This window comes from Myotis daubentonii, chromosome 21 (genome assembly GCF_963259705.1).
Source record: "Myotis daubentonii chromosome 21, mMyoDau2.1, whole genome shotgun sequence".
Taxonomy (NCBI): domain Eukaryota; kingdom Metazoa; phylum Chordata; class Mammalia; order Chiroptera; family Vespertilionidae; genus Myotis; species Myotis daubentonii.
The window spans coordinates 15,280,770-15,306,406 of record NC_081860.1 but is presented as its reverse complement, the minus strand read 5'-3'; the positions used below and the strand labels follow the sequence as shown (position 1 = coordinate 15,306,406).

General features: G+C 49.9%; 1 protein-coding gene across 1 annotated transcript in view; it reads right to left on the bottom strand.

Moving 5' to 3' along the window:
- Window positions 1-25,637, bottom strand: part of AGBL1 (AGBL carboxypeptidase 1) — a 226,078-nt gene that overhangs the window by 184,278 nt on the left and 16,163 nt on the right. Inside the window, exons 2-5 of the mRNA XM_059678428.1 lie at window positions 16,192-16,255; window positions 14,158-14,304; window positions 13,812-13,943; window positions 11,170-11,263 (exon numbers count right to left, since the gene is read on the bottom strand). Coding sequence (XP_059534411.1) covers window positions 11,170-11,263; window positions 13,812-13,943; window positions 14,158-14,304; window positions 16,192-16,255 — 437 coding nt within the window. The remainder of the gene's footprint in view (window positions 1-11,169; window positions 11,264-13,811; window positions 13,944-14,157; window positions 14,305-16,191; window positions 16,256-25,637) is intronic.

Below are 25,637 nucleotides of genomic sequence, written 5' to 3'. Positions count from 1 at the left end.
CATTACCACCCATCTCAAAATTTACCCATATTAATAGCCAACTGGGGATCCACCAGGCAGTGTGCCCTGACCGGGAGCCAATCTGTGACCTCCTGGTTCATAGGTCAATGCTCAACTCACTGAGCCACGCTGTCCGGGCACCAGACTCCCTCTTCGCTGTAGATTGCATGTGTAAATCCATCGTCCGTTTTATGGTCATCTTTGTTAATGGTGTGAAGTAGAAGCTGAAATTAATCTTGGGATATCCAGTTTTTCAATGGCCATATCTTGAACAGACTATTTTTTTCTCCATGGAATTTGCCTGTGCCAATAATCCATTGTCCCTACATGGGTGAGTTTATTTCTCACCTGTCTCTTCTCTTTTATTAATCTATTTGTCAGTCTTGACATCAATATCACACTGTCTTGATTACTGTAGCTTTATCATAAATCTTGAAATATGGTATTGTTAGTCCTCCAATTTTTTTTCCCTCCCCAAAAAAACCTGCATTTGCTAGTCTAGGTCTTTTGCATTTCCATATGAATTTTAGAATCAATCTGTTGATTTCTACCAAAAAAAAAAATCCCCACAACTTTGACTGGAAAATGCATTCAATAGATAAATCAATTTAAGAAAAACTGAAATCTTAACAATATCACGTCTTCTGAGCTATGAGCTCTATCTACTTATTCAGGTCTTCATAAATACGTTTCAGCAATGTTTTGTAGTTTGAGGTATGTGCATATACAGATCTTTTGCATATTTTGTCAGATTTATCCCTATTTCAGAACTGTCGACGCCATTATAAATTGTATTTTGAAAAACGTATTTTTGGATGGTTTGTGGCCCGACGTAGAAATAGAGCTTATTTTTGTCTATCGATTTTGCATCCTGGGACTTTGGTAAATACAATGAATGCCTAGTTCTTGTAGCTCTTGTCTGTGTGTGGAATCCATCAGAAGGTCTCCATAGACAATCATATCAACTGCAAATAAAGTCTGGCTTTTTCCCGAGCCACCAGAATGTCTCCTGTCTTCTTGCCTGTTTGCCCTGACTACCGTCTCCAAGACAAGCTTGAACAGAGGTAGCAGGAGCGGACATTCTGCCTTTCAGCATGAAGTGTGATGTCACCTGATGGTTTTCACGGGGATGATCTATGGAGGAGGTCTCTAGCCCTCATTTGTTGAATTTTATCAGGAAATGATGTTGAATTTCTGTCAAAAGCTTTTCCTGTGTCTACTGAGGTAATCCATATGTTGGGGTGGGTTTGTTTTTTGTTTTAGTTTTTTACATATATAATAAATTATATGCAATGATTTCTGCATGTTAAACTAATCTTGCGTTCCTGCGATAAGTCCCAATTGGTCTTTTTTTTTTAAATATATTTTATTGTTTTTTTACAGAGAGGAAGGGAGAGGGATAGAGAGTTAGAAACATCGATGAGAGAGAAACATCGATGAGCTGCCTCCTGCACACTCCCTACTGGGGATGTGCCCACAACCAAGGTACATGCCCTTGACCAGAATCAAACCTGGGACCCTTGAGTCCGCAAGCCGACGCTCTATCCACTGAGCCAAACCAGTTAGGGCCCAATTGGTCTTGATATGAATTTTCTAAAATTGGGTTGAAGATATTTGCGTCTCCGTAAGAGATGTTAGCTGGTAGTTTTCACTTTTTTGTTAAGTCTGTTATCAGGGTAAGAAGTTAGTATTTCCTCTTCTTTCGTTTTCTGAAACACTTCGTATGGACTTGTTAATACTTATTCTTTTTTAAAAAATATATTTTTATTGAGTTCGGAGAGGAAGGGAGAGGGAGAGAGAGATAGAATATCAACCATGAGAGAGAATCATGGATTGGCTGCCTCCTGCACGCCCCCTACCGGGAATCAGACCGTGACCTTCTGGTTCATAGGTCGACTCTCAACCATTGACCCATGCTGGCCGGGCAACTAATATTTATTCTTTAAATGTTTGGTCCAAATCACCACGGAAGCCATCTGAACCTGGGCTTTTCTTTGTGGGGATGATTTCCACTATGCAGTCAATTAATACATGTAGGGCCATTCTGATTATCAATTTATTCTTGAATGAGCTTTGGTCGTTTATGTCTGTCAAGGAATTGTTTCCCACTGCATCTAAGTTGTCAAACTTATTGGCATCAAGTTGTTTGTAATATTCTCTTATTATCCTTTTCATATCTATGGCGCTTGTAGCAATTCTCTCTCTCATTTCTCATCCTGATAATTTGTGTCATTTTTCCTAATCAGCCTGGATAGGGATTTTATCAATTTTATTGATCTCAAAGAATCAGCTTTTGATTAAACTAATTTTTCTCCATTGTTTTTCTTTCAGTGTTTCACTGATTACTATTCTAATTTTTCTTCCTTTCTTCCTTCCTTCCTTTCACTTACTTTGGTGAGTTTTTTAAAAATATATATATTTTTACTGATTTCAGAGAGGAAGGGAAAGGGAGAGCTAGAAACATTAATAATGAGAGAGAACTATTGATTGACTGCCTCCTGCACGCCCCCCGACTGGGGATAGAGCCCGCAATCTGGTCACGTGCCCTTGACCGGAATCGAACCTGGGGCCCTTCAGTTCCCAAGCCGACGTTCTACTCGCTGAGCCAAACTGGCTAGGGCTACTTTGGGTTTGATCTTCTTTTTTCAAAGATGAAATTTGAGATCATTCATTAGCTATCTTCCCACCTTCCTTCTAACATCTAGTTTACAACTATAGGTTATAAACTTCCCCCCAAGTCTGTGGCACCCCAGCGGTTTTAATACGCTGTGTTTCATTTTCATTCGTCCCAAATTGTCTTCTATTTTCTCTTTTGATTTCGTCCTCAACGCATGGTTTCTCTGGAAGTGCGTTCCTTCACTTCCAAAATGTGGGGGATCTCCGCGAGATCCATCTCTTATCGGCCTCTAATTTAATTTCGTTGTAGTCAGAGAACACAGTTTATGTCACCTTAATGCTTATAAATTTACTTTAACTGGATTCATGGCCTATGATATTGTCTGCCTCTGTGAATATTTCATGCGCACTTGAAGAGAATTTCGATTCTGCGGCTTCTCTCTACTTATTCTATCAATTATTGAGAGGGGATTATTAAAATATTCAGCCACAATCTGGGGGTATCTCCCGCGCCCCTTGGTTATATCAGCCTTACTTTATTTTGCAGCTCTGTTATCAGGTACCTAACCTGGAATCCCATACTTTTTAAAAAATATGTTTTTATAGATTTCAGAGAGAGGAAGGGTGAGGGAGAGAGAGAGAAAAAAACATCAATGATGAGAAAGAATCAAGGATCGGCTGCCTCCTGCACGCCCCCTACTGGGGATTGAGTCCAAAACCAGGGCATGTGCCCCACCAGGGATCGAACCTGCAACCCAGGTATATGCCCTGACTGGGATTCAAACCCGCAGCCTTTGGGCGTAAGGGATGACGCTCCAACCAACTGAGCCACTGGGCCAGGGCGCCTGGCTGCTGTTAAGATGTGGTTCTTCACCCCTGGTTTTGTGCAATGGGATGATGGTTTGTCTTAGAGTCACAGTCTTCATGATTCTTGTGGCTTATTGGGCTCCTTGGATCACTGCCTTTACAATTTGCATCATATTTAGGATATTGAAGCCAGTATTTCTTCATCTCCGTTTTCTGTCCCCACCTCTCTCTTCTCACCAGGAACCCCGATTACTTAAATATCATCAGGCGCTTGAACTTGTCCCATGATTCACTGCTGCTCTTCTTCTGCCTTTTTTTTTTTTCCCTCTCTTTCTCTCTCTTTTTCCTTAATTTCCTCTTTTCTCTGTGCTTCATTTTGGAAACTTTCCGTGGCTGTGTCTTGGAGCTGACCTATCTTTTCTTCTGCCACAGCTAATTTGCTTTCATCCAATCCACTGCCTTTACACCGCCGACGTCCAATTTGGGTCCTTTTTAATACCTTCCGTTTCTTAAGCTTTGACCAGATGGAATATAGTTAGGATAACTTTTTTCATATTCTTGCCTGATCACTGTAACATCTGTTCCAGTTCTGCGTTATTTCCGATTCAGTGATTTATCTCCTCGTGATGGGCAGCACTTTCCTGTTTCTCTGCCTGCCTGATCATTTTGTACTGGGTTCTTAGATAGCGTGACTTTCGACCTTGTTGAGTGCTCAGTAGTTTTGTCTTCCTATAAATATTCTGAAGCTCAATTCTGGGAGGCAGTTACATTTCTTGGAAACAGATTCATCCTTCCAGGTCTTGCTTTTTTTTTAAAAAAAAAAAATGTTTTTATTGATTTCAGAGAGGGAGGGACAGGGAGAAGGAGAGAAAGATCAACGATGAGAGAGAATCATTTATCGGCTGCCTCCTGCATGCCCTCTACTGGGGATCAAGCCTGCAACCCAGGCATGTGCCCTGACCGGGAATCAATCCGTGACCTCCTGGTTCATAGGTCGATGCTCAACCTGTGAGCATCAGTGCTCAACTGAGCCACAGCAGCTGAATGCTTTGTTATTTTTACCTGTAGCTCAAAATTTTTTTTCAGGGGGGAAGATAAATCTGACCTCCGTTCTAAGCAGAAGTTGTGTGTATATTTTTATATAGTTGAGATCACACTGAATTTTGAACCTTACTTTTTTCTATTCACTATTTTATCGTAAGCTATTACCCCTGGCAAGCATCATCCCTAATCTATTTTTGTGTGTTGCGACATAATATTACTAGTATAATGTATAGATATATCACTTTTGCTCTACACTCCCTGTTATCAAATTTTTCCCCCGGTTATAACATTTCCAATTATAAATAAAACTACAATTGGAATATTTTTGTACATAAATCTTCATCCACCTTTTCTCAACGACTCTTTCAGACAGATTCCAAGAAGTGGCAAAATTGGGTTAAGGAACGAGAAGTTTAAAAAAAAAAAAATCTTGCTGTACATCATCTCATTGTTTTCATGAAGGATTTATCCACCTACAATCTTAGCAGCATATGTGAGTGCACATTTTATTGAATCCTCACCAACAATAAATATCTCCATTTTTCAAAATCTTTGCAAGTCTGATTTGCGAAACTGGCGTCTTGATCTAAATTGTGTTCCTCTGACTGTGGGCAAATTGAATATTTTTATGAGTGCATCATTTTCCCTGTGTCCTATTCGGGAATCATACCTTCCTGTTCCTTTGTTGTCTGCGAAGGTAGAATGTTCCAGACCCGCCTGTGGGACCTCCTGCCCTTGCTCCTCTGCCATGCACGCCAGCCATGGAGACGCCGCCATGTTTCATGCCCTCTTTGTTTTATATTTGTTTCTGCCTCTGCCTGGAAGGTCCCCCTTTATTTAGTGTGTGTGTGTGTGTGTGTGTGTGTGTGTGTGTGTGTTGTTTTTATGATTTTAGCGAGAGAGGAAGGAAGAAGGAAGGGGAGAGGTGGAGATAGAAACATCCATGACGAGAGAGAATCATGGACCGGCTGCCTCCTGCGCGCCCCCTACTGGGGATCAAGCGCATAACCCGGGCATGTGCCCTGAGCGGGAATCGAACCGTGACCTCCTGGTTTGTGGGTCGATACTCAATCACTGAGCCACGCCGGCCGGACACAAACAGCGTCTTGAAATGAGGACAGGCTCTGGCTCGGTTTGACCTCTCCGGGCCTCAGTGACCTCCTCTTCGGATGAAGAATCTGGACCACCCGATCCCCGCGTGAACTGCCAACTTCAGACCCTACGACTCAAGTTCTCTCGGCCTGGCTCTCATCCGGGAGAGATCGCTGGCTGCCCAGGCAGATGAAAGGGACTGAAGCCAGCCAGGCCTCCTGGCCAAGGTTTAATACATGTAGGAAACTATTCATTCCACCGCTGGCCGCAAGCGCGGAGTCAGGTGGCGAGCGCACTCATCACTGTCAGGAAGCTGAGCCCGTGCGGTGCACTCTCCCAACATCAGCACTTGGGGAGCTGGGCCGGAATGTTTTTGTTCCTGCTCCAAGGCGTTTGCATCCAAGGGATCCGGGCTCGTGGAATCTGAACCCCCCGGCGTGAGCCCGGGCCCCGGAGCCCACGGAGCCCCATTACACTGAACAGAGAGGAGAGGAGTCACAGCGCCGAGCACGGGGGTGAGCCGGGAACATGAACGCCCAGGGAGACATTCGGTCGCTGCGTTGAGAAAACATGGGCGTCTTTGTCTCTGTGGCAACGCAGCTGAGTCCTCCCATCGTCCGCCCGTGATGGCAGGGAATGCATTCGCTTTGGTTGAGGGTCTCTGCTCATCTCTCAGCCACTAGGAGCAGAGCAGGGAGCAGGGAGGGTGGGATGGTCGGAGCACGCCCCGAAGGCCTGGCCTGGGGAGAGCGCTGGGATTTGGAGGGGAGGGAGAGCGGGCGCAGGACATTGCTGGTCGCTCATGAACAGCTGCACGTGGGCAAAGCTCAGGCGCCAGCGCTGCCTGGCCCCGGACTGTGCAAGGAGGAGGTCACCTAACCCTGTTCTGAGCTGTTGGGACAGACAACAGGAGACTAAGCTGAAGAACTTGCTGATACCTGAGACCCAACCCGTCCACCTCCTCCTGCTGCCAAGGTGGTTCGACCCCGTGGGTGGAGCACACAGACTCCAACTTCATGGCCCCGTGGCAACCCAGGCCCCCGGAACCCCTGAGTCACAACAGCATAAATCCCAGCCTGAGTGCCCGGATGGCGTGGCTCTGTGGTTCAGCGTCGACCTATGAACCGGGAGGTTCAATTCCCGATCAGGGCACATGCCGGGTTGTGGGCTTGATCCCCAATAGGGGGCGTGCAGGAGGCAGCCGATCCATGCTTCTCTCTCATTGATGTTTCTCTCTCTCTCCCCCTCCCTTCCTCTCTGAAATCAATAAAAGTACATTTAAAAAGAAGAAGAAGGAGGAGGAGGAGGAGGAGGAGGAGGAGGAGGAGGAGGAGGAAGAGAGGAGGAAGTCAATAAGGATGGAAATGGAGACAGGGACCCGTTCTTGATTGCCTTGAAGTCAAGGAAGGGCGGTAGTCAAAGGGGATGATCATGCGGAAGCCGGTGCAAGCCAACGCGAATATCTGAGAGCAACGCCACCGTGCCAGCCCGGTGGGTGTCTGGGGTGTGAGGGAGGCCTGGGCCAGCTGCCTCCCCTGGGAGCGAGGGCTGGCTCACGGCCACCCGGGGTTCACCCAGTGACATTGCTCCGAGTGCCCCCTCTCCCTGGAAGGTGCATGTGCGTGGTGTGGGCCTCTGTCATAAATCTCGCCCTGAGTAGCATGTGGACACAGGGCTTCGGCGGGGGACAGCTGCGCGGCTAATTTTAGGTCTGATTAGGGAAGTAGGGCAGGCTTAATCTCCAGGGCAGGGAGGAAACAGTGACACACCACTGGGCATCTGTTCCCACGAAGCGTCCCAGAATAGCTCTCCCCTGGCCACCGGCGCTGGGAGGATGGGACTCAGGAGGGCTACTCGCGTCCCCTGACATGGAACTTCATGCCCTTCCCACCCACAGGTCCTGGCACCCAAGGGGAGCCCCGGAGAACTCACTGGGCGCATCTTAATGACCCTCAGGAGATGAGTCCATGGGAGAAGGTGAGGCCTAGCCGAAACGTGCCATCTCCACATTCCCCACTGGCTCTGTTGGAAGCAGTCGGCCAAGGACCAACGGAATTTGTACGAATAAATGAACGGTATTTTATGCACATCAACGCTTACAACATCCTCACACCGTCTTTCTTTTTTAAAAAAATATATTTGTATTGATTTCAGAGAGGAAGGAAGGGAGAGGGAGGGAGAGAAAGAAACATCCATGATGAGAGAGAATCATGGATCGGCTGCCTCCTGCACGCCCCCCACTGGGGATCGAGCCTGCAACCCGAGCCTGTGCCCTGACGGGGAATCAAACCGTGACCTCCTGGTTCCTAGGTTGATGCTCAATCACTGAGCCACAATGGCCAGGCTTACACCTTATTTCTTAGTGCCCGCAACCAACCTAGGAGTGAAGACTTGCTAGTCATACTTTGAGGACCACCTAGCGAGAGGGCTATCATACAAGTCTTCTGGTTTCAACACCTCAGTTCTTATCTTGGGGTTGAAAACAAGGACATTCAAAGGCAGAGGGCAAGGAAGGAACTCTTATCCTTTGAGACACATGGAGGGACCTGGAGAGCATCACGCTGAGCGAAATAAGCCAGTCAGAGACAGACAAGTCTCACATGACCTCACTCCTGTGTGGAGTCTAATGAACAAAATAAAGTGATGATCAAAACAGATCCAAGGATGTAGATGCATGGAACAGACTGAGGAATCTCAGAGGGAAGGTGGGGGTGGGTGGGTGGGTGGAAGAGATCAGCCAGAGAACTTGTATGCTCATGTGCATAACCTGGGGACACAGACAATAGTGTGAAGGCCTGAGGTGGGGGGGAGGGAAGGGGTGGTCTCGAAGGGGTCAATGGTGGGGGGGGGGACATATGTAATACTTACAACGATAAAGATTTTTTTAAAAAGGCAGAGGGCACACATTGATTTACCCTCTGAGAGAAAACAGCCATTCGCTTGAGCAGAAAGACTCCCCCACCGTTAAGCACATCGTTCCATGAGTACGAGCCATGTAGACGGTACCCCGAATTCAAACAAACTTAACAGCGTCCGACTGTCTCCCATATGGTGGTTTAGGAATAGAACGCTGGAAACGGGCTGCGAAAGGCACCCCGGCGGTGGTATACGAGCGAAGGCTCGCGCCTCAGACGGGGTTTAAAGCCCCAGCGCTTTCTGCTTAAATCCCAGCGCGTACCTTAACCTCTTCCCGCTCCCGTTTCTTCATTCCCGGGAAATATGGGGACAGTCACGGCACCTGCTGCTCTCACAGGGTAGAAACTCAAAGGCGAGGATGCCTGCTGAGAGCTCAGCACGGGTCGGGCACAGGAGGAAGGTCGCATCCGCGCCGGCTCCAGGGTATTGGGCCGTGAGAAGTCTCCGTGCCATGGAGGTTTGGTTTTCATTTGTCATATGGCGCCCCAGCTGTAGGTTGCCGCTGAGCCGTTCTCTGTCACTGTAAACTGACTTTGCCGGCTCCGGGACCTCACATGAACGGAATCATAAAATATAGGTGCTGCCCGGCTGGCGTGGCTCACTGGTTGAGCAACAATCTGTGAACCAGGAGGTCATGGTTCGATTCCTGGTCGGGGCACAGGCCCAGGTGGTGGGCTCCATCCCCACTAGGGGGCGTGCAGGAGGCAGCCAGTCCATGATTCTCTCTGATCGTGGATGTTTCTATCTCTCTCTTCCTTCTCCCTTCCTCTCTCTGAAAGCAATAAAACTAAATAAATGCATAAAATTTTTAAAAACCAGACATATGCAAATCATACGTATCCACACGGACACAGATGGAAATAAAAGTCACGGGAGTCCACTGCTGGTTGATGCTGTGACCAAGTTTGTGACTCTGAAGTTTTGTTCTTTTTCCATGACCACGACTTGGTAGAATTTCATGGAAACTCACTTTGCAAGACATTTGCACTTTAGAGGGGAGGGACCTGCAAGGAGGTACAGAGAACAAGGACTCCCAACAAAAGACAGTCTCCAGACACAAGCATTCCCCCGGCCAAACCAGTGTCAGAACGGGGCATACCACGTTCCCATCTCGGATGTGCTGAATGTGTGTGGGCCTGAGGGACGAAGGCTCTGAGAGTTCTCACGGTAAAGAAATCGTCCACCCTTCGTTTAACCCAGTACTTCTCAATACATTTGATGAGGAATTTGGTTTTTTTTGGGTGTTTTTGTTTTCTTGTTAATCCTCACCTAATGATATTTTTCCATTGAATTTTAGAGAGAGGGAAAGACAGAGAGAAACATCAATGTGAGAGAAACTCATTGATTGGTTGCCTCCTATACAAGCCCTGAACAGGGCCCGGGCCAGGGAGGAGCCTGCAACTGAGGTACGTGCCCTTGACCGGAATCGAACCCGGGACCCTTGGGTCCACAGGCCGACGCTCTATCCACTGAGCCACACCGGCTAGGGCTTGGGTTTTGTGCTCTTTTCTGAGATATGATTGTATTTCACTCTAGGAAATGCCAGTGTCGAGAGCTGCCTGTGACAATGGATGATAATGGTCTCGCTGTGGTGACCCCAGGAGACAAGTATCGGGTGGGAACATGGGCCCGAGATGGATGCTGGGATGCGGAGCGGATCGAGGCCGGGCACGGAAGGGCTGCGTTGCCAAACGACCCCATGGATCTTGGGAATTGCCTGGGCCTTTTCTAATATTCTTTCAAGGTCCTCGCTGAGTCACGGCCGTGAATGATGGAGCATGATGGTTCCAAATATCCCTAACGCCTTCATGTCTGACCGTCTCCCTTTTTAAGCTGGTGATTCACTCCCCTCGGGCACGCAGGGCCAGACGGAATGGCAGAGTGTCATTTTCCGATCGTAAAAAAAAAAAAATCTGAAAACCAGCCCACAGCCACGATGGGCGACTGTGAGGCACAGATTTCCTATCGGAAAGTTACCTGGCTGACTCCTCAGAGAGCCCCAGGAACGGCACCTTTCCCTGTCGTTTGCGGACTGTCTTTTAAGGATCATACTCACCACCGTAGAGTTGCCTGAGAGTGAAAAGAAGACCTGAAGCCTGGCTGGTGTGGCTCAGTGGTTAAGCGTCAACCTAGGAATCACGGTTCGATTCCCGGTCAGGGCACATGCCCGGGTTGCGGGCTCGATCCCCAGTGTGGGGCGTGCAGGAGGCAGCCGATCCATGATTCTCTCTCCTCATCAATTGCTTCTCTCTCTCTCTCCCTCTCCCTTCCTCTCTGAAATCAATAAAAATATATTTAAGCAATAAAGAAATAAAATATACAAAGAACGACGGAAGTCTTCGGGCAGAAGAAATCGGCTTTGAAGTCGGAGAGATCTGGGTACAAACCCCAACTCTGCCTTTCGCAGCCTTGAGACCGCGGCTACAGCTCTTCGCACATTTGCATTTCCTCGTGTGAAAATGAGGATCATAATATACCCACTCGGGGTTGTTGTGAGGATTAGAGGAGATGACATATTGTGTGTGGGGGCGGGGGCGGGGGGTGGCAAGTTGTGACAAAGTCAAGTCATTGTACCGTGTCCACAACGGGGGAAACCCTCACTCAGAGCCGGAAGCACCCTGAGAACGTACGTGAGGCCATCGCCGTCCCTGCTTCTACTCCAGACAAACAAGTCCTAACCAAAGCCCTCGGTACCTGATGATCCGGGCACGCCTCCTGGTGTACGGGGGGATGACCTGGAAGAGCAGTTCCATGGCTCCATTGACTCCCAGCATGGCTCCCGTGGTGACTGAGAAAGACAAAGGTGCAGTTGGTATTGAACTATAAGGACCAAGCATTGGCCCGGCCGGCCGGCGTGGCTCCGTGGTTGAGCGTCTACCTATAAACCAGGAGGTCACGGTTCGATTCCCCACCAGGGCCCATGCCCGGGTTGCGGGCTCCATCCCTAGTAGGGGGCCTGCAGGAGGCAGCCGATCAATGATTCTCTCTCATCATGGATGTTTCTATCTCTCTCTCCCCCTCCCTTCCTCTCTGAAATCAATAAAAAAGATATAGACAAAAAAGCACACACACATACAAATAAATAAAGCAATCTCCTGGCACATAAGTCCGCAAAAGGCTGGGATTAAGTAGAGCTGAGGAGGAGAGGGTGCTAAGAGCATAAATTCTAACATGGAAGACGGGAGACTTGGAAGAGGATAACAGTAAGAAATCTTCAACCGACTTCTTCCCAGCTGGAGCCTGGCCCAAGGTCAGGCCTCTGACGGCTCTATAAATATCCCCTCCCCCCACCCTGGCCAGCTCAGCGCTGCCAAAGGGCTCTCTGGCCGCCACCAGCCCTTCTGGTCCCAGCGCATTCCTTCTGCAGGGAGGAGCTGTTGAGAAAGCTGCGGGAACAAGCAACCACGGCGAACCATTCACCGAAGAGAGAGCAAAACAGGGGCGTGTGAACGCTGCTTGCCCGCCTTCGGAGAAGGCAATGCGTAGAGCCTGGTCAGGTCATTTTTAAAGTGGTTTAGGAAACCGTTCGTGGGTACAGTGCATGCAGTCTTCAAGCAGGAGGCAAGCGGCCACCTCCCCACACCCACCAGCGAATCCCAGCAGTTTTCAGAGCTCCCTGCTGAAGGAAGTCTTATATGTAAGAATGAGATGTTTCAAACGGTCGCTGGCAAGCTGCACATGGGGGTGGCCCACCTTCTGGCTACTCCTCCGTGAGAGCTCTCCTCTAACCGAAGCTTCATCTCTTTGTTTCCCTTTTCCTTTATTAGAGACTAGAGGCCCAGTACATGAAATTCGTGCACAGGGTGGAGGGGGAGGGGGGGAGGGAGAGGATGATGGGGGGAGGGGAGGGCTGCCTGCCAGGCCTGCACCCTCTCCAATCTGGAATCCCTCTCGCAATCCGGGTCTACTGGCTCCTAACCACTCACCTGCCTGCCTGCCTGACCGCCCCTAACCACTCTGCCTGCCTGATCGCCCCTAACTGCTCTCCCCTGCCAGCCTGATCGCCCCTACGTGCTCCCCTGATGCCTGATCGCCCCTAACCACTCTGCCTGCCTGATCTCCCCTAACTGCTCTCCCCTGCCAGCCTGATCGCCCCTACGTGCTCCCCTGATGCCTGATCGCCCCTAACCACTCTGCCTGCCTGATCTCCCCTAACTGCTCTCCCCTGCCAGCCTGATCGCCCCTACGTGCTCCCCTGATGCCTGATCGCCCCTAACCACTCTGCCTGCCTGATCTCCCCTAACTGCTCTCCCCTGCCAGCCTGATCGCCCCTACGTGCTCCCCTGATGCCTGATCGCCCCTAACCACTCTGCCTGCCTGATCTCCCCTAACTGCTCTCCCCTGCCAGCCTGATCGCCCCTACGTGCTCCCCTGATGCCTGATCGCCCCTAACCACTCTGCCTGCCTGATCTCCCCTAACTGCTCTCCCCTGCCAGCCTGATCGCCCCTACGTGCTCCCCTGATGCCTGATCGCCCCTAACCACTCTGCCTGCCTGATCTCCCCTAACTGCTCTCCCCTGCCAGCCTGATCGCCCCTACGTGCTCCCCTGATGCCTGATCGCCCCTAACCACTCTGCCTGCCTGATCGCCCCTAACTGCTCTCCCCTGCCAGCCTGATCGCCCCTACGTGCTCCCCTGATGCCTGATCGCCCCTAACCACTCTGCCTGCCTGATCTCCCCTAACTGCTCTCCCCTGCCAGCCTGATCGCCCCTACGTGCTCCCCTGATGCCTGATCGCCCCTAACCACTCTGCCTGCCTGATCTCCCCTAACTGCTCTCCCCTGCCAGCCTGATCGCCCTACGTGCTCCCCTGATGCCTGCTCGCCCCTAACCACTCTGCCTGCCTGATCTCCCCTAACTGCTCTCCCCTGCCGGCCTGATCGCCCCTACGTGCTCCCCTGCCTGCCTGATCGCCCCTACGTGCTCCCCTGATGCCTGATCGCCCCTAACCACCTCTGCCTCGGCCCCCGCCACCGTGGCTTTGTCCGGAAGGATGACCTGAAGATGTCCAGTCGACTCAGTCTAATTAGCATATTACCCTTTTATTAGTATAGATGGGTTTGCACAGTTCCTATCAGCCCTTCCCAAATAATCTCTGATTCTCTGCTCAACAAATATGAGTGTGCCCAGCCGGCCGGCATGGCTCAGCGGTTGAGCATCGACCTATGAACCAGGAGGTCACAATTCGATTCCCATCAAGGGCAATGGTTGCCTCTCATACAAACCCCCGACTGTGGCCGGGATCCAACCTGCAACCCAGGTGCGTGCCTGGGTGTCCCAGCCCAGGTCCGGAAGCTCCCCACAACTCCCCAAAATGCCACAGGGGAGTCGCTCACCGCTCGAGGCGAACACGCGCAGGGCCCAGAGGCAGTGGAGGAGGTTCAGGCTGTGGGACAGGTTTTTCCTGGCGAGAATCAACGTGACGTCGAGTGCTTCCAACTCCAGGGCCTTCTGTCCAAACTTCTTATCTACGGACACAAGTCAATCCCTCTTAGTTGGGTTGCACATGCCCTCTGAAGGTTGCTTCCTTCTTCTGAGCTCTTCGATGGGGCTGATCCTGCCATCACCACCCAGGTGTCTGGGACCTCCCTCCTGCCTCCTCCCTGCACGTTCCCATGAGAGCTCCCCCAATTCCTCTCATCGCCACAAACTCGTCATCCGCAGGCCCGGGGCTGTGGGTACCTCGCAGGCCGACCTTGGCCAGCAGCCGGAAGAGGGGCAGGAGGACGCCGTAGTCCGGAGACGCGGTCCTTGCCGTGTCCACCAGGGTCTGCAGGAGGGCTTCGCTGCCCCCCTTGCTGATCATGTATCGGATCCGCCGGTCCGTGCCTACGGGGGAGCAGAGGAGAGCTGAGCCATCGGGAAAATCACTCTCGTTTCCTCGGAGCTAGCGATAGAGCAAGGACTGGTCCATTTCTCCCCTGAAACCAAAACTGTGTACTTCTTGAATCACCTTGAGTTAAAGTTATGCAATTAGGTAAGGGGCTGGGCTGAGGGAAGGGGTATGAAATGTAGAAATAATAAGAGAAATAAGTACCTAGGTGTATCACCTTTAGCAGCTGTAAAAAACTGAGCCTAGCCCTAGCCAGTTTGGCTCAGTGGATAGAGCGTCTGCCTGCGGACTGAAGGGTCCCGGGTTTGATTCTGGTGAAGGGTACATGCCCGGGTTGCTGGCTCAATCCCCAGTAGGGGGCGTGCAGGAGGCAGCCGATCAATGATTCTCTCTCATCATTGATGTTTCTCTCTCTCTCTTCCTCTCCCTCTCCCTTCCTCTCTGAAATCAATACAAATATATATATATATTAAATTGAGCCTAGCCCAGCTGGCGTGGCTTAGTGGTTGAGTGTCAACCTATGGACCAGGAGGCCACAGTTCAATTCCCAGTCTGGGCACATGCCCAGGTATGGGGTGTGCAGGAGGCAGCTGATCTATGATTCTCTCTCTCCGCTGATGTTTCTATCTCTCTCTCTCCTGCTCCCTTCCTCTCTGAAATCAATAAAGATACCTTTAAAAACAAAAACAAAAAAACCTCCAGGTGAATGGATCTTTCCTCCGGACACTGGAGCCTGAGTCTCTGGGGCGGGTGGGGCGCTCATTTGGGTCTGGTCTGTGTGGTGTTGGTATTTCTTCCTCACGCAGTGCGGCTGGCACACACAGACATGAAAACTGAGGGGATGCTGCACCGTCCAAAGAGCTGTGTGTGCCAGGACTCGCCACGCGGAGATGAGCTGACAGAGCCGTGGCCCCGTGAACCCGGCTGATGCCAATGCAGTCGATGCTGTCACCTTATCTCTGGACACCTCAGGGCTTACCACGCCGCTAGGTCCAGCTCCGGCCTCGGATTCCCGTCTCCAGGGACCTGGGTCAGGCAGTTGCCAAGACCCGGCTCTAAAATGGGCCACATGCCCAGCCGGTGTGGCTCAGCGTTTGAGCATCGACCTGTGAACCAGGAGGTCACGGTTCGATCCCCGGTCAGGGCACGTGCAAGGGTTGCGGGCTCATTCTCCAGTAGGGAGCATGTAGGAGGCAGCCAATCCATGATTCTCTCCCATCATGGATGTTTCCTTCTCTCTCCCTTCCTCTCTCAAATCAATAAAAATATTTTTTAAATAGCTGGCTGGATAGCTCAGTGGTTGAGCATCGACCCAGGAACCAAGGGGTCAGAGGTTTGATTCCCAGTCAGGCCACATGCCCGGGGTGGGGGCTCCACCCCCAGTAGGGGGCGTGCAGGAGGCAGCCAACAGATGATGATTCTCATCATTGATGTTTCTATCTCTCTATCCCTCTCCCTTCCGATCTCCCTAAAAATCAATAAAATGTATATATATTAAAAATAATAATAATAAATAAATAAAATGGGCCACAATGAGGGGGCCAGAGGGAGGAGAGAGGTCAGACAGCTGAGGGCAGCTCTCTCTGAAGAACTGCAGACACCCGGAGGTCCTTGGCCTCATCGATGAGCTACCCTGGCGTCACCACCGGGCGTCGAAATCCTCCAAAGTTCGGGTGCCCGTAGGATGAGTGACAAGACGGAAGAGCCCCATGTCCACCCAGCCCAGGTGACCCCAGGACCTGTGTACCTCAGTGGGGATTCTGTCTCACAGAGAAACGTGAGCTGGAACAAAACCCCGAGCCCCTCAGATTCCCGGGCGAACGCCATGGCCCCAGGGATGCCCCGCGCCCACCAGGCCAGGGATGGCCACGCCGCCCACTCACCGACGGACAGCAGGTCACCGAGGACCTGGAGGATGCTCAGGATGGACGCCCGGTCGGAGGAGCTCTGCAACGAGAACACAAGCGCCTTTTACTCCAAACGCAGGAGGTGGGAGAGGGCAGGGCTGTGGGCTCCCCTGAGAAAGACTTCCTGCCATAAACAGTGCCCAGCCTGGCCGGCATGGCTCAGTGGCTGAGCGTCAACCTACGAACCAGGAGGTCACGGTTCAATTCCTGGTCAGGGCACATGCCTGGGTTGTAGGCTCATCCCCAGTGTGGGGCGTGCAGAAGGCAGCTGATCCATGATTCTCTCTCCTCGTTGATGTTTCTTTCTCACTCCCTCTCCCATCCTCTTTGAAATCAATAAAAATATTTTTTTAAAGGCCTAAAGGGGGACTCCCTAAATCATGACAATGAGGGGGCTCCCATGGGGCTCTGCCTCCCTATGTCCCCTTCAGAACCCCACCTGGAGGACCCGTTTTGGAGCAATAAGATGGACAAAAGAGTAAGCACTGAGCCCAGCCAGTGTGGCTCAGTGGTTGAGTGTCTTCGACCTATGAACCAGGAGGTCACAGTTCAATTCCCAGTCAGGGCACATGCCCGCGTTGCAGGCTGGATCCCCAGTAGTGGGTGTGCAGGAGGCACCCAATCCATGATTCTCTCTCCTCATAGATGTTTCTATCTCTCTCTCCCTTTCCGTTCCTCTCTGATACCAATACAAACATATATATTAAAAAATGGGCATCGAGCCCACAATCCGGGCATGTGCCCTGACCAGGAATCAAACCTGAGACCCTTCAGTCCGCAGGCCGATGCTCTATCCACTGAGCCAAACAGCTAGGGCAGGACTCTGGCCCTTTGAAAGCGGACCCGAAGATGGCTCATAAGAGAAGAGAGAGTCCCGGGAATGGTGTCCCTAATCCACACTGATGTTTCAGGGTCCACCTCCAGCACCCTCCCCACCCCCCACCCCCCAAAAATATTGCATTTCTTCTGAGAAGAGGGCAGGGGTTAAATGATAAAAGCAAGGCTGTGCAACGTTGGGTGACATAAGATGCCAGATTCGTTAGCTAATGACTATAATGTATTAGTTCATTATGAAATATGAGCCATAAAAGGGAAAATAGGGTAGGAAACAGACAGATGAGAGAAAGAGGAAAGGGGGAAACGACGCAAGTAGAAACTGATTAAAAAGAAGAAAAAGACCCAGATTTCATTTCCTTTCATTTAATTACTCATGCAGTCGTCTCGCAAACGTTCAGTGGAAACCATCCGTTAGAGTCGCCAGGCCAGGCCGTCAAGACACAAATTGCCTGGGAATCGGTGACCTCCTGGCTCATAGGTCAACGCTCAACCACTGAGCCACGCCAGCCGGCTGGGCGCTGGTGACATTCTTAACCAACCGATGACCAGCTCTGTGGAGCCACCAACCTGTGGACTTCCAGGTGAGTGAAAAAATACATATCCTCACGTAGGAAAGCTACTTTTATTTGGATAGTTTGTTATGGAATTTCGACGTGATGGAGAAAGAATAAAATTTCACATCTCCATGTGCCCTCCTCCCAAGCACTATGGGTGGTTGTTTTATTTTTTTAATATATTTGTATTGATTTCAGAGAGGAAGGGAGAGAGAGAGGGAGGCAGACACATCAATGATGAGAGAAAATCATCAATCGGCTGCCTCCTGCATGCCCCCTACTGGGGACTAAACCCACAACCCAGGTATGTGCCCTGTCCAGGAATTGAACTGTGATCTCATGGTTCATAGATCAACATTCAACCACTGAGCCACGCCAGCCGGGCACAAGCACGATGGCTTTAATAAACAGGAAAGAAATTGATTCCAGAAACGACAGCACCAGCCCACCAAGAGAACGCTGCCCTCCCACAGGAACTAAGAGACCATATCGTCATATAGATGCTGAGCTCAGAATGATCTCAGCTCCGAGCCTGGATGGATCAGCCCAAGATTGTTTTCCTTTAAGTGGAAATCATGGCTATCCGTGGAGGGGGGGGGGGGAAGGCCCCACAAACTCTCCACTGGCATTAATTTACGCACCGCTAAATTTACCAATAAATATCTTACACCATTTAGACGCGCCCCACCGCGCCGTTATCTCACCCACAGTAATAATAAATGAGCGATTCAAGGAGACAGGATGCGACGGGCCTCGATGTTCCTTTAACGATCCTGTTAAAGGAATCATTGAGTAAATCCCCCGATGAAGACTTTCCCATTAAAAAAAAAATGTGGCTCTGCCAAGTTTACAGAGAGAGGCAGGCAGTCGGAAGAACACACAGTGTCTTTCACAGTCTGAGGGTGTGGGGGGGGGGGGTGAGTTTGCACTGCCATTTGCTGCAATTCTGGTTCGAATTTGTTGCTCCCTTGCTTGGCAATGTTTGTCTGCTGTGGCCTTCCTCCTCCTGGCTCATCATGTGTCAGGAAGACTCTACCCATCACGCAGCCTTCGGAGGCTCATCTCCAGCCACAGCCCACACCCCAGCACTGCGCGTGGCGGCCACCTAGGACCAGTCACCGTGGCCCACGTCCACCATGGGTACCTGTGCCTTCAAAGCTTTGCTCATGTTGCTACCACGGCAAGAGTAGGACTCCACCTCCCTTTTCCTTCCCATGAAACAGACTTCTATTTCTTTTCTTTTTCTTAATATATATATTTTTTCTTGATTTCATGGAGGGAGAGAGAGATAGCAACATCCATGATGAGAGAGAATCATGGATCCGCTGCCTCCTGCACGCCCCCTACTGGGGATGGACCCTGCAACCTGGGCGTGTGCCCCGACCAGAAATAGAACCATGACCTCCTGCTTCATAGGCCAACGCTCAACCACTGAGCCACGCCAGCTGGGCATGAAATTCTAATTCTTGGTCCCTAAAGAGCACGTCAGAATCTCTCCCAAATGCATGAGCCAAGAGCACAGGACACAGCTCATAGCCCTAGAAAACCACATTGCCAGGCGGCTGGAACACTCACTGGAGACGGTCCGTTGGTTAAACAAGGGACATTATTAAATTTGAAGTTGGCAATGAATGAGGGAAGGGAGAGCCGATCAGAAGCTCCCATCATTAAAAATGGTCCCAACGCCAAGCAGGGTGACCAGCGATTCTCCGTGTTCACATAAGAGGGTCCAGGGAGCCCTGACCGGTTTGGCTCAGTGGATAGAGCATCGGCCTGCAGACTGAAAGGTCCCAGGTTCAATTCCAGTCAAGGGCATGTACCTTGGTTGCGGGCTCATCCCCAGTAGGGGGTGTGCAGGAGGCAGCTGGTCAATGTTTCTCTCTCATTGATGTTTCTAACTCTCTATCCCTCTCCCTTCCTCTCTGTAAAAAAAATCAATAAAATATATTTTTTTAAAAAGAGGGTCTGGGAAGAAGCGGTGTCCTTACAAATTGAGTTCAGGTACAAGAAACAACTTCCTGTCAAGGTTGAAATGAATTCAAGAGAAAGAGGTGTTTTAAGGAGTTGGATGGAGACATCTGCCCATGAAACAAAATGAGATTTGTTTCCATCTGATGGGGGTTGGCGTGGAGACAGTGCGGCTTATAAAACAAGAAGTTTGCCATTGTTGCCCCAACTGGGTGCTAGGTCCCATGGCCATGCTTAGGAAAAGCTGAATAATCTAAAAATAGGTCTGAGGCCCGGCCGGCTTGGCTCAGGGGTTGAGCATCCACCTATGAACCAGGAGCTCACGGTTCAATTCCCGGTCAGGGCTCAAGCCCGGGTTGCAGGCTCCATCCCCAGTAGAATACGTGCAGGAGGCAGCCAATCCATGATATTCTCTCTCTCTCTCTCTATTCCTCTCCCTTCCTCTATGAAATCAATAAAAAATAATTTTTTTAATAAATAAAATTTTTTAAAAAGAAGTAACACTTCTTAACTCCCAAGGTTAGGCCATAAAAAGCTATGCAGTTCCTGCCTAACCAGCTGGCATCCCGATCTGGAGACCAGAGCCACTTATAGTGGTCGGCAAACTCATTAGTCAACAGAGCCAAATACCAACAGTACTTCTTCAAAATAGACTCGCCCAGACCGAAAACCGACTTCTGCGCATGGGCCACGAAGTTTCAATCGCACTATATGCGCACCCGCACGTGGTATTTTGTGGAAGAGCCACACTCAAGGGGCCAAAGAGCCGCATGTGGCTCGCGAGCCGCAGTTTGCCGACCACAGCACTAGGAGAATGCTGAGGCCCCAAGGCAGCCATGGACCATGTGGGAAGACTCGTAGGGCACTCAGCCCCACCTAAGCTCTCAACTCCAATGGGATACCTCCACCCCAGCCAACTTCCAGTGCAATCCCATGGGAGACGCCAAGTGAGACACACCCGGCCAAGTCCTTTCCAGGTCATGGGAAAAGTCAAACAGCTGTCGTAAGCCACTGAGTTTGGGATCATTTGTTACACAGCAATGGTGACTGAGACACAAGCCAATCTCAGAAGCAGATGGATACAAAGCATCAGAACTTAGATTTCCAAAAACTGAATTTGAAATGCATGACGGTGAAAAACAAAAAACAAAAAAACACCGAGGATCTAGACCAACAACGATTTACACGGCAAAATAGCATAAAGATTGTATTGAGTTTCCCCCTTATTGATTTTTGCAGAGGACAACACGATGCAGAGCAGACAAAACATCAGACTTGGAGGCAGTAAACCTCGTTCTAACCCAATTTCTTCATTATGACTCTCGATAAATCATTTAACCTCTCTGGCCCCTACTTGCTTTCCTCGTGCTTCCACTAGAGAAATAAACAGCAAGGATTTCTCTGGCCCCTTCCAGCTTCAGAACCCCGGCTATCTGATGATGTCAGTCTGGAGTCAACAGAAGATCCTCATGCTAAGAGGTTAACTTTCTTCCTTCCTTTTTCCTCTCTTTCTTTCTTTCTTTCTTTCTTTCTTTCTTTCTTTCTTTTCTTTCTTTCCTTTCTTTCCTTTCTTTCTTTTCTTTCTTTCTTTCTTTCTTTCTATCTTCCTTTCTTTCTTTTCTTTCTTTCTTTCTTTCTTTCTTTCTTTCTTTCTTTCTTTCTTTCTTTCTTTCTTTCTTTCTTTCCTTCCTTCCTTCCTTCCTTCCTTCCTTCCTTCCTTCCTTCCTTCCTCCCTTCCTTCCTTCCTTCCTTTCTTGTAATATTTTTATTGATTTCAGAGAGGAAGGGAGAGGGAGAAATATCAATGATGAGAGGGAATGATGGATCAGCTGCCTCCTGAACACCCCCCATTGGGGATTCAGCCCTCAACTCGGGCATGTGTCTTGACCGGGAATCAAACTGTGACCTCCTGGTTCGAAGGTCAATATGCTCAACTACTGAGCTACACCGGCCGGGCTAAGAGGTCAACTTTCTGATGTTGGTATTGTGGGCCAGAGGCAGCTGCATAGTGGGTTGGACTCTGAAAATGAGTGACCGGAGAGAAATCAGCGGCATCGGTTCATCTGCTGGAAGCATGCCCACGTGTCTCCGAGGACGGGGTGCCCTTGGCGACCACAAGGAGGCATGAAGCTCTCCTGAAGACAGCGGGCACATAAGAGGGGTCAGTGGTGACTTCTGTGGGATGATTCCTGCCCTCCCCGACCACGTGCCCTCTCCTGACCTGTGGTAACTTAAGACAGCTGTTCTGCTGCCCTGGTGGGGGAGCTCGGTCGATTAGAGAGTCATCCCATGCACCAAAGTTGGGGGTTTGATTCCCGATCAGGGCACATACAAGAAGCAAGCAATGAATGCATAAATGAGTGGAACAACAAATGAATGTTTCCCTCTTTCTCTTTCTCTTCTCTCCCTTTCCCTCTCCCTCTCTCAAATCTAATAATAATTATAATAATTTTAATGACAGCTGCTCTGCCATTAAAACACACACACACACACACACACACACACACAAAACACAACTCTAGAGCATTTCCCAGGAAGGAGTAATTCTTTCCCTTTCAGTTCACAGACGTTGGCCATAGCCTCTGGGTCAAGAAGCTACTATCCTATCTTCCAACTTAACAAATGTCTATTCATGTCCGTCTACCCAGTCTCTCTCCAAAGCCCCACTCTGCTGTCTTCTCAGAAGGGTCTACCCGTGAACTACACAGACTCTACCATCTATTTCTGTACGTCCCAGATGCCTCTTTGGAAATGCGAACACCCCATCCTGGAGCCCTAAGGACCCACAGATGTCCCCGGAGAACTCCACCAGGGACACTGCGCCTCCTCGAAGTACATCCCTTCTGGTTGTTGATCGTGTCACACCAGGCAGTTCGAGCTCCCAGACTCCATTTCATAAAGTAGAGGGAGCAGGTGAGAGAAGGTTCGATGAAGATCATTTTTAACACTAAACCCATGACATTTTATCTTTCGTGTAGTTCACGCTCAAGAAACCAGAAGATTCCAGGGGAGGAAAAAATCAATGTGAGCAGGCGGGGTTATAAAACAGATGAGAGTTGAGAGGTTAAATAAATGGGAAAGGTAATAGAAAAAAAGGGCTTCAGAGAGTGGAGGTGGCATTAGCAATGTGGATCAAGGCTTCGAGGGTCAGAGATTATAATGGGGACCCTGGGGCGAAAAATAGCCTATTTCAAGATTCGGCGACCAAGCCCTGAAGGTTTGGCAGCTTGCCAGTTAAGTCACAGTTTTAATAGTGCAGAAATGTGTCCACAGTTGTGTCAGCTCACATTCCCCATAAAGAGGACATCGGGCAACTCTCCTCTGATTGCCAAGGCTCACATCCAAGAGCTAAGGCGATACCCAATAAGCCCTTCGTTCAATGCCCCCACTTAAGACACACAAATTTGTTTCGATTCTCCTCTTTGGGACGCATGTTCACGTTGAGTGATCAAGGCGATGTCATGATGAAGGACCTGGCTCTTGACTGGCATCCGAAAGACACGGCGGGCACACCAATACTCAGAGATCCGGCGGCACCTCCCTGCTTGGTGACGAGAGAGGAAATGAAAATTACTGGTCGAACGTCAACGAGAAGGACAGTCGTGGGAGTCATGACTTCCCTTAGAAGCAGCAACTTGGCCAGATGTTCATTTATCTGTCCTTTTGGCCATCCATTCCATCAGTTATTGAAATTACTTATGACTCATCGATACACAAAGCCATGAATAAGGAAGACCCAAAGGCTGCCACCAGCCTGGGCGTTCCCAATCCAACTGCTAAACAAGCCAAGGATAACACAACCGACCTCGTTGGCCAGGATAAACAAGCCAACAAGGACACCAGTTGTATGTCCACGTACCAAGGATGATGATAATAATTGTGCCGTGCTGTTATACAGTGACAGGTTACGCCAATCAAGTCCAAGCTGAATTTGATATATGAGGATGGTTAATGGGAAATCGGGGAGAGGGAAAATATAATCCTGAAAACCATCATGAAGAAAATAAAGTTCAGCCCGGTCAGTGTGGCTCGGTGGTTGAGCGTCAACCCATAAACCAGGAGGTCGCCTTTCCATTCCCAGTGGGGGCACGTGCCTGGGTCGCAGGCTCCATCCCCAGTAGGGGACGTGCAGGAGCCAGCAAATCAGTGATTCTCATCATTGATGTTTCTATCTCTCCCTCCCTCTCCTTTTCTCTCTCTGAGATCAATAAAAACATATTTTTTAAAAAATATATTACCTAATAATAGACAAACATGTAAATTAACCATCCCTCCACTATGCTCACCAGCCGATCAGGAGAGTATGCAAATTAACCCAACAAAGATGGTGGTTAATTTGCATGCGTAGGGGCGAGGTGGCGGAGCAAAGACTGAAGGCTCCATCCAGAGCCTCAAAGACTGAAGGCTCCATCCGGAGCGAAGGCCTGGGTCCCAGGTGCCGGAGGAAAACCGGTGCCGGCAGCCAGGGAAGGGAAGGCCTATTGCACGAATCTCTTCATGCAACGGGCCTCTTGTAAAAAAATAAAGTTAATAGAGATGGACAATGAGGAAATGGGAAGGTCTTGCCAAACAGATGCAAGTTTCCTGGGTTTGCCATGGCTGCCGCAATTTTAGGATGGGAACCTCCTCTACCAACAGTATGAATTATTCCTGACTCCCTCTCAAGGTTTGGCTCCCATCTTCTGGAAGGAGGTCAGCCCGCCATGTAAACAGAGCGCCAGAGTGGCCTTGACTGACAAATCCTGGAGAAGCAGAAGGAGGAGCCCTCGATCCGTCAGACGTGCTGCCACGGCATTATTCCATCGTGGAGGGATGGGTGATCCCGTTAGCTCTAAGGCCTCCTTTATTCACTCCTCCACAAAATAGAGCCCACCACTTAAACATCAGCCTGCCTTCTGTCCGTTTACCCGGGCTGATTATCCTCGTGCCATGCCATTATACAGGCTGTAGTGAGTGACTTCGTACGTAATCAGGTTAGCATTATAAACCTCTTCTTTTTGGAGGCTCCGTGGTCAGCTGCCACACAGCCGATGATGAATGATGGCTTTAACCTTTTAAGAAACACAATTCCGCCTGGCCGGTGTGGCTCGGTGGGTGAGCATCAACCTGCGAACCAGGAAGTCATGATTGGATTCCCTGTCGGGGCACATGCCCAGGCGGGGGGCTCCATCCCCAGTAGGGGAGCAGCCAATCCAGGATTCTCTCTCATCATTGATGTTTCTCTCTCTCTATCCCTCTCCCTTGCTCTCTGAAATCAATAAAAATTTGTTTAAAAAAAAAAAAAGAAATACAATTCAGAAGTCTGGTGCCGGAGGCATTCGATCGGGAATACTGACACCCTTGGTAAGGACCACACCCACCCTTAAGACAACCTGATGGGGCAGGGACCAAATCCCCGAATGAAATGAAAGAGGGGTTTTCCCAGAGGAGAAAGAAAACAAACAAAACCTTGACATTTGTCAGTGAACTTTGAACTCGGAGCCATGGCAGACTGACGGAGTCGCAGCGATACCTGTCACCCTGTCTCCCCATGGTTCCCACCTTGCCAGCGAGCGGCACATGTCTCCAAACGAAGACGCTGACGTGGCACTGGTACGTGACTATTACCGAAACTCCACCATGGGTCTCGCCAGGTTTTCTCACTGCTGTCCTCGTTTTCTTCCCAATTCCCACCCAGCACAGCTCAACGGGCTTAGCTGGCAGGCCTCCCCCGCCTCCTCCGATCTGTGACCGCTTCGCCGTCTGGTTTGATAACCCTCAGGAACACTGTAAAGGTATCCTGTAGTGGCATTTGTCTAATTTTTCTTTTCTCTTCATTAGACTGGGGTTGTAAATCTTTTTTTAAATATATTTTTACTGATTTCAGAGAGGAAGGGAGAGAGAGAGAGAGAGAGAGAGAGAGAAACATCCACGATGAGAAAGAATCATAGATCGGCTGCCTCCTGCACGCCCCACACTGGGGATTGAGCCCGAAACCCGGGCCTGTGCCCTGACCGGGAATCGAACCGTGACCTCCTGGTTCCTAGTTTGACGCTCAACCACTGAGCCACGCTGGCCAGGCTC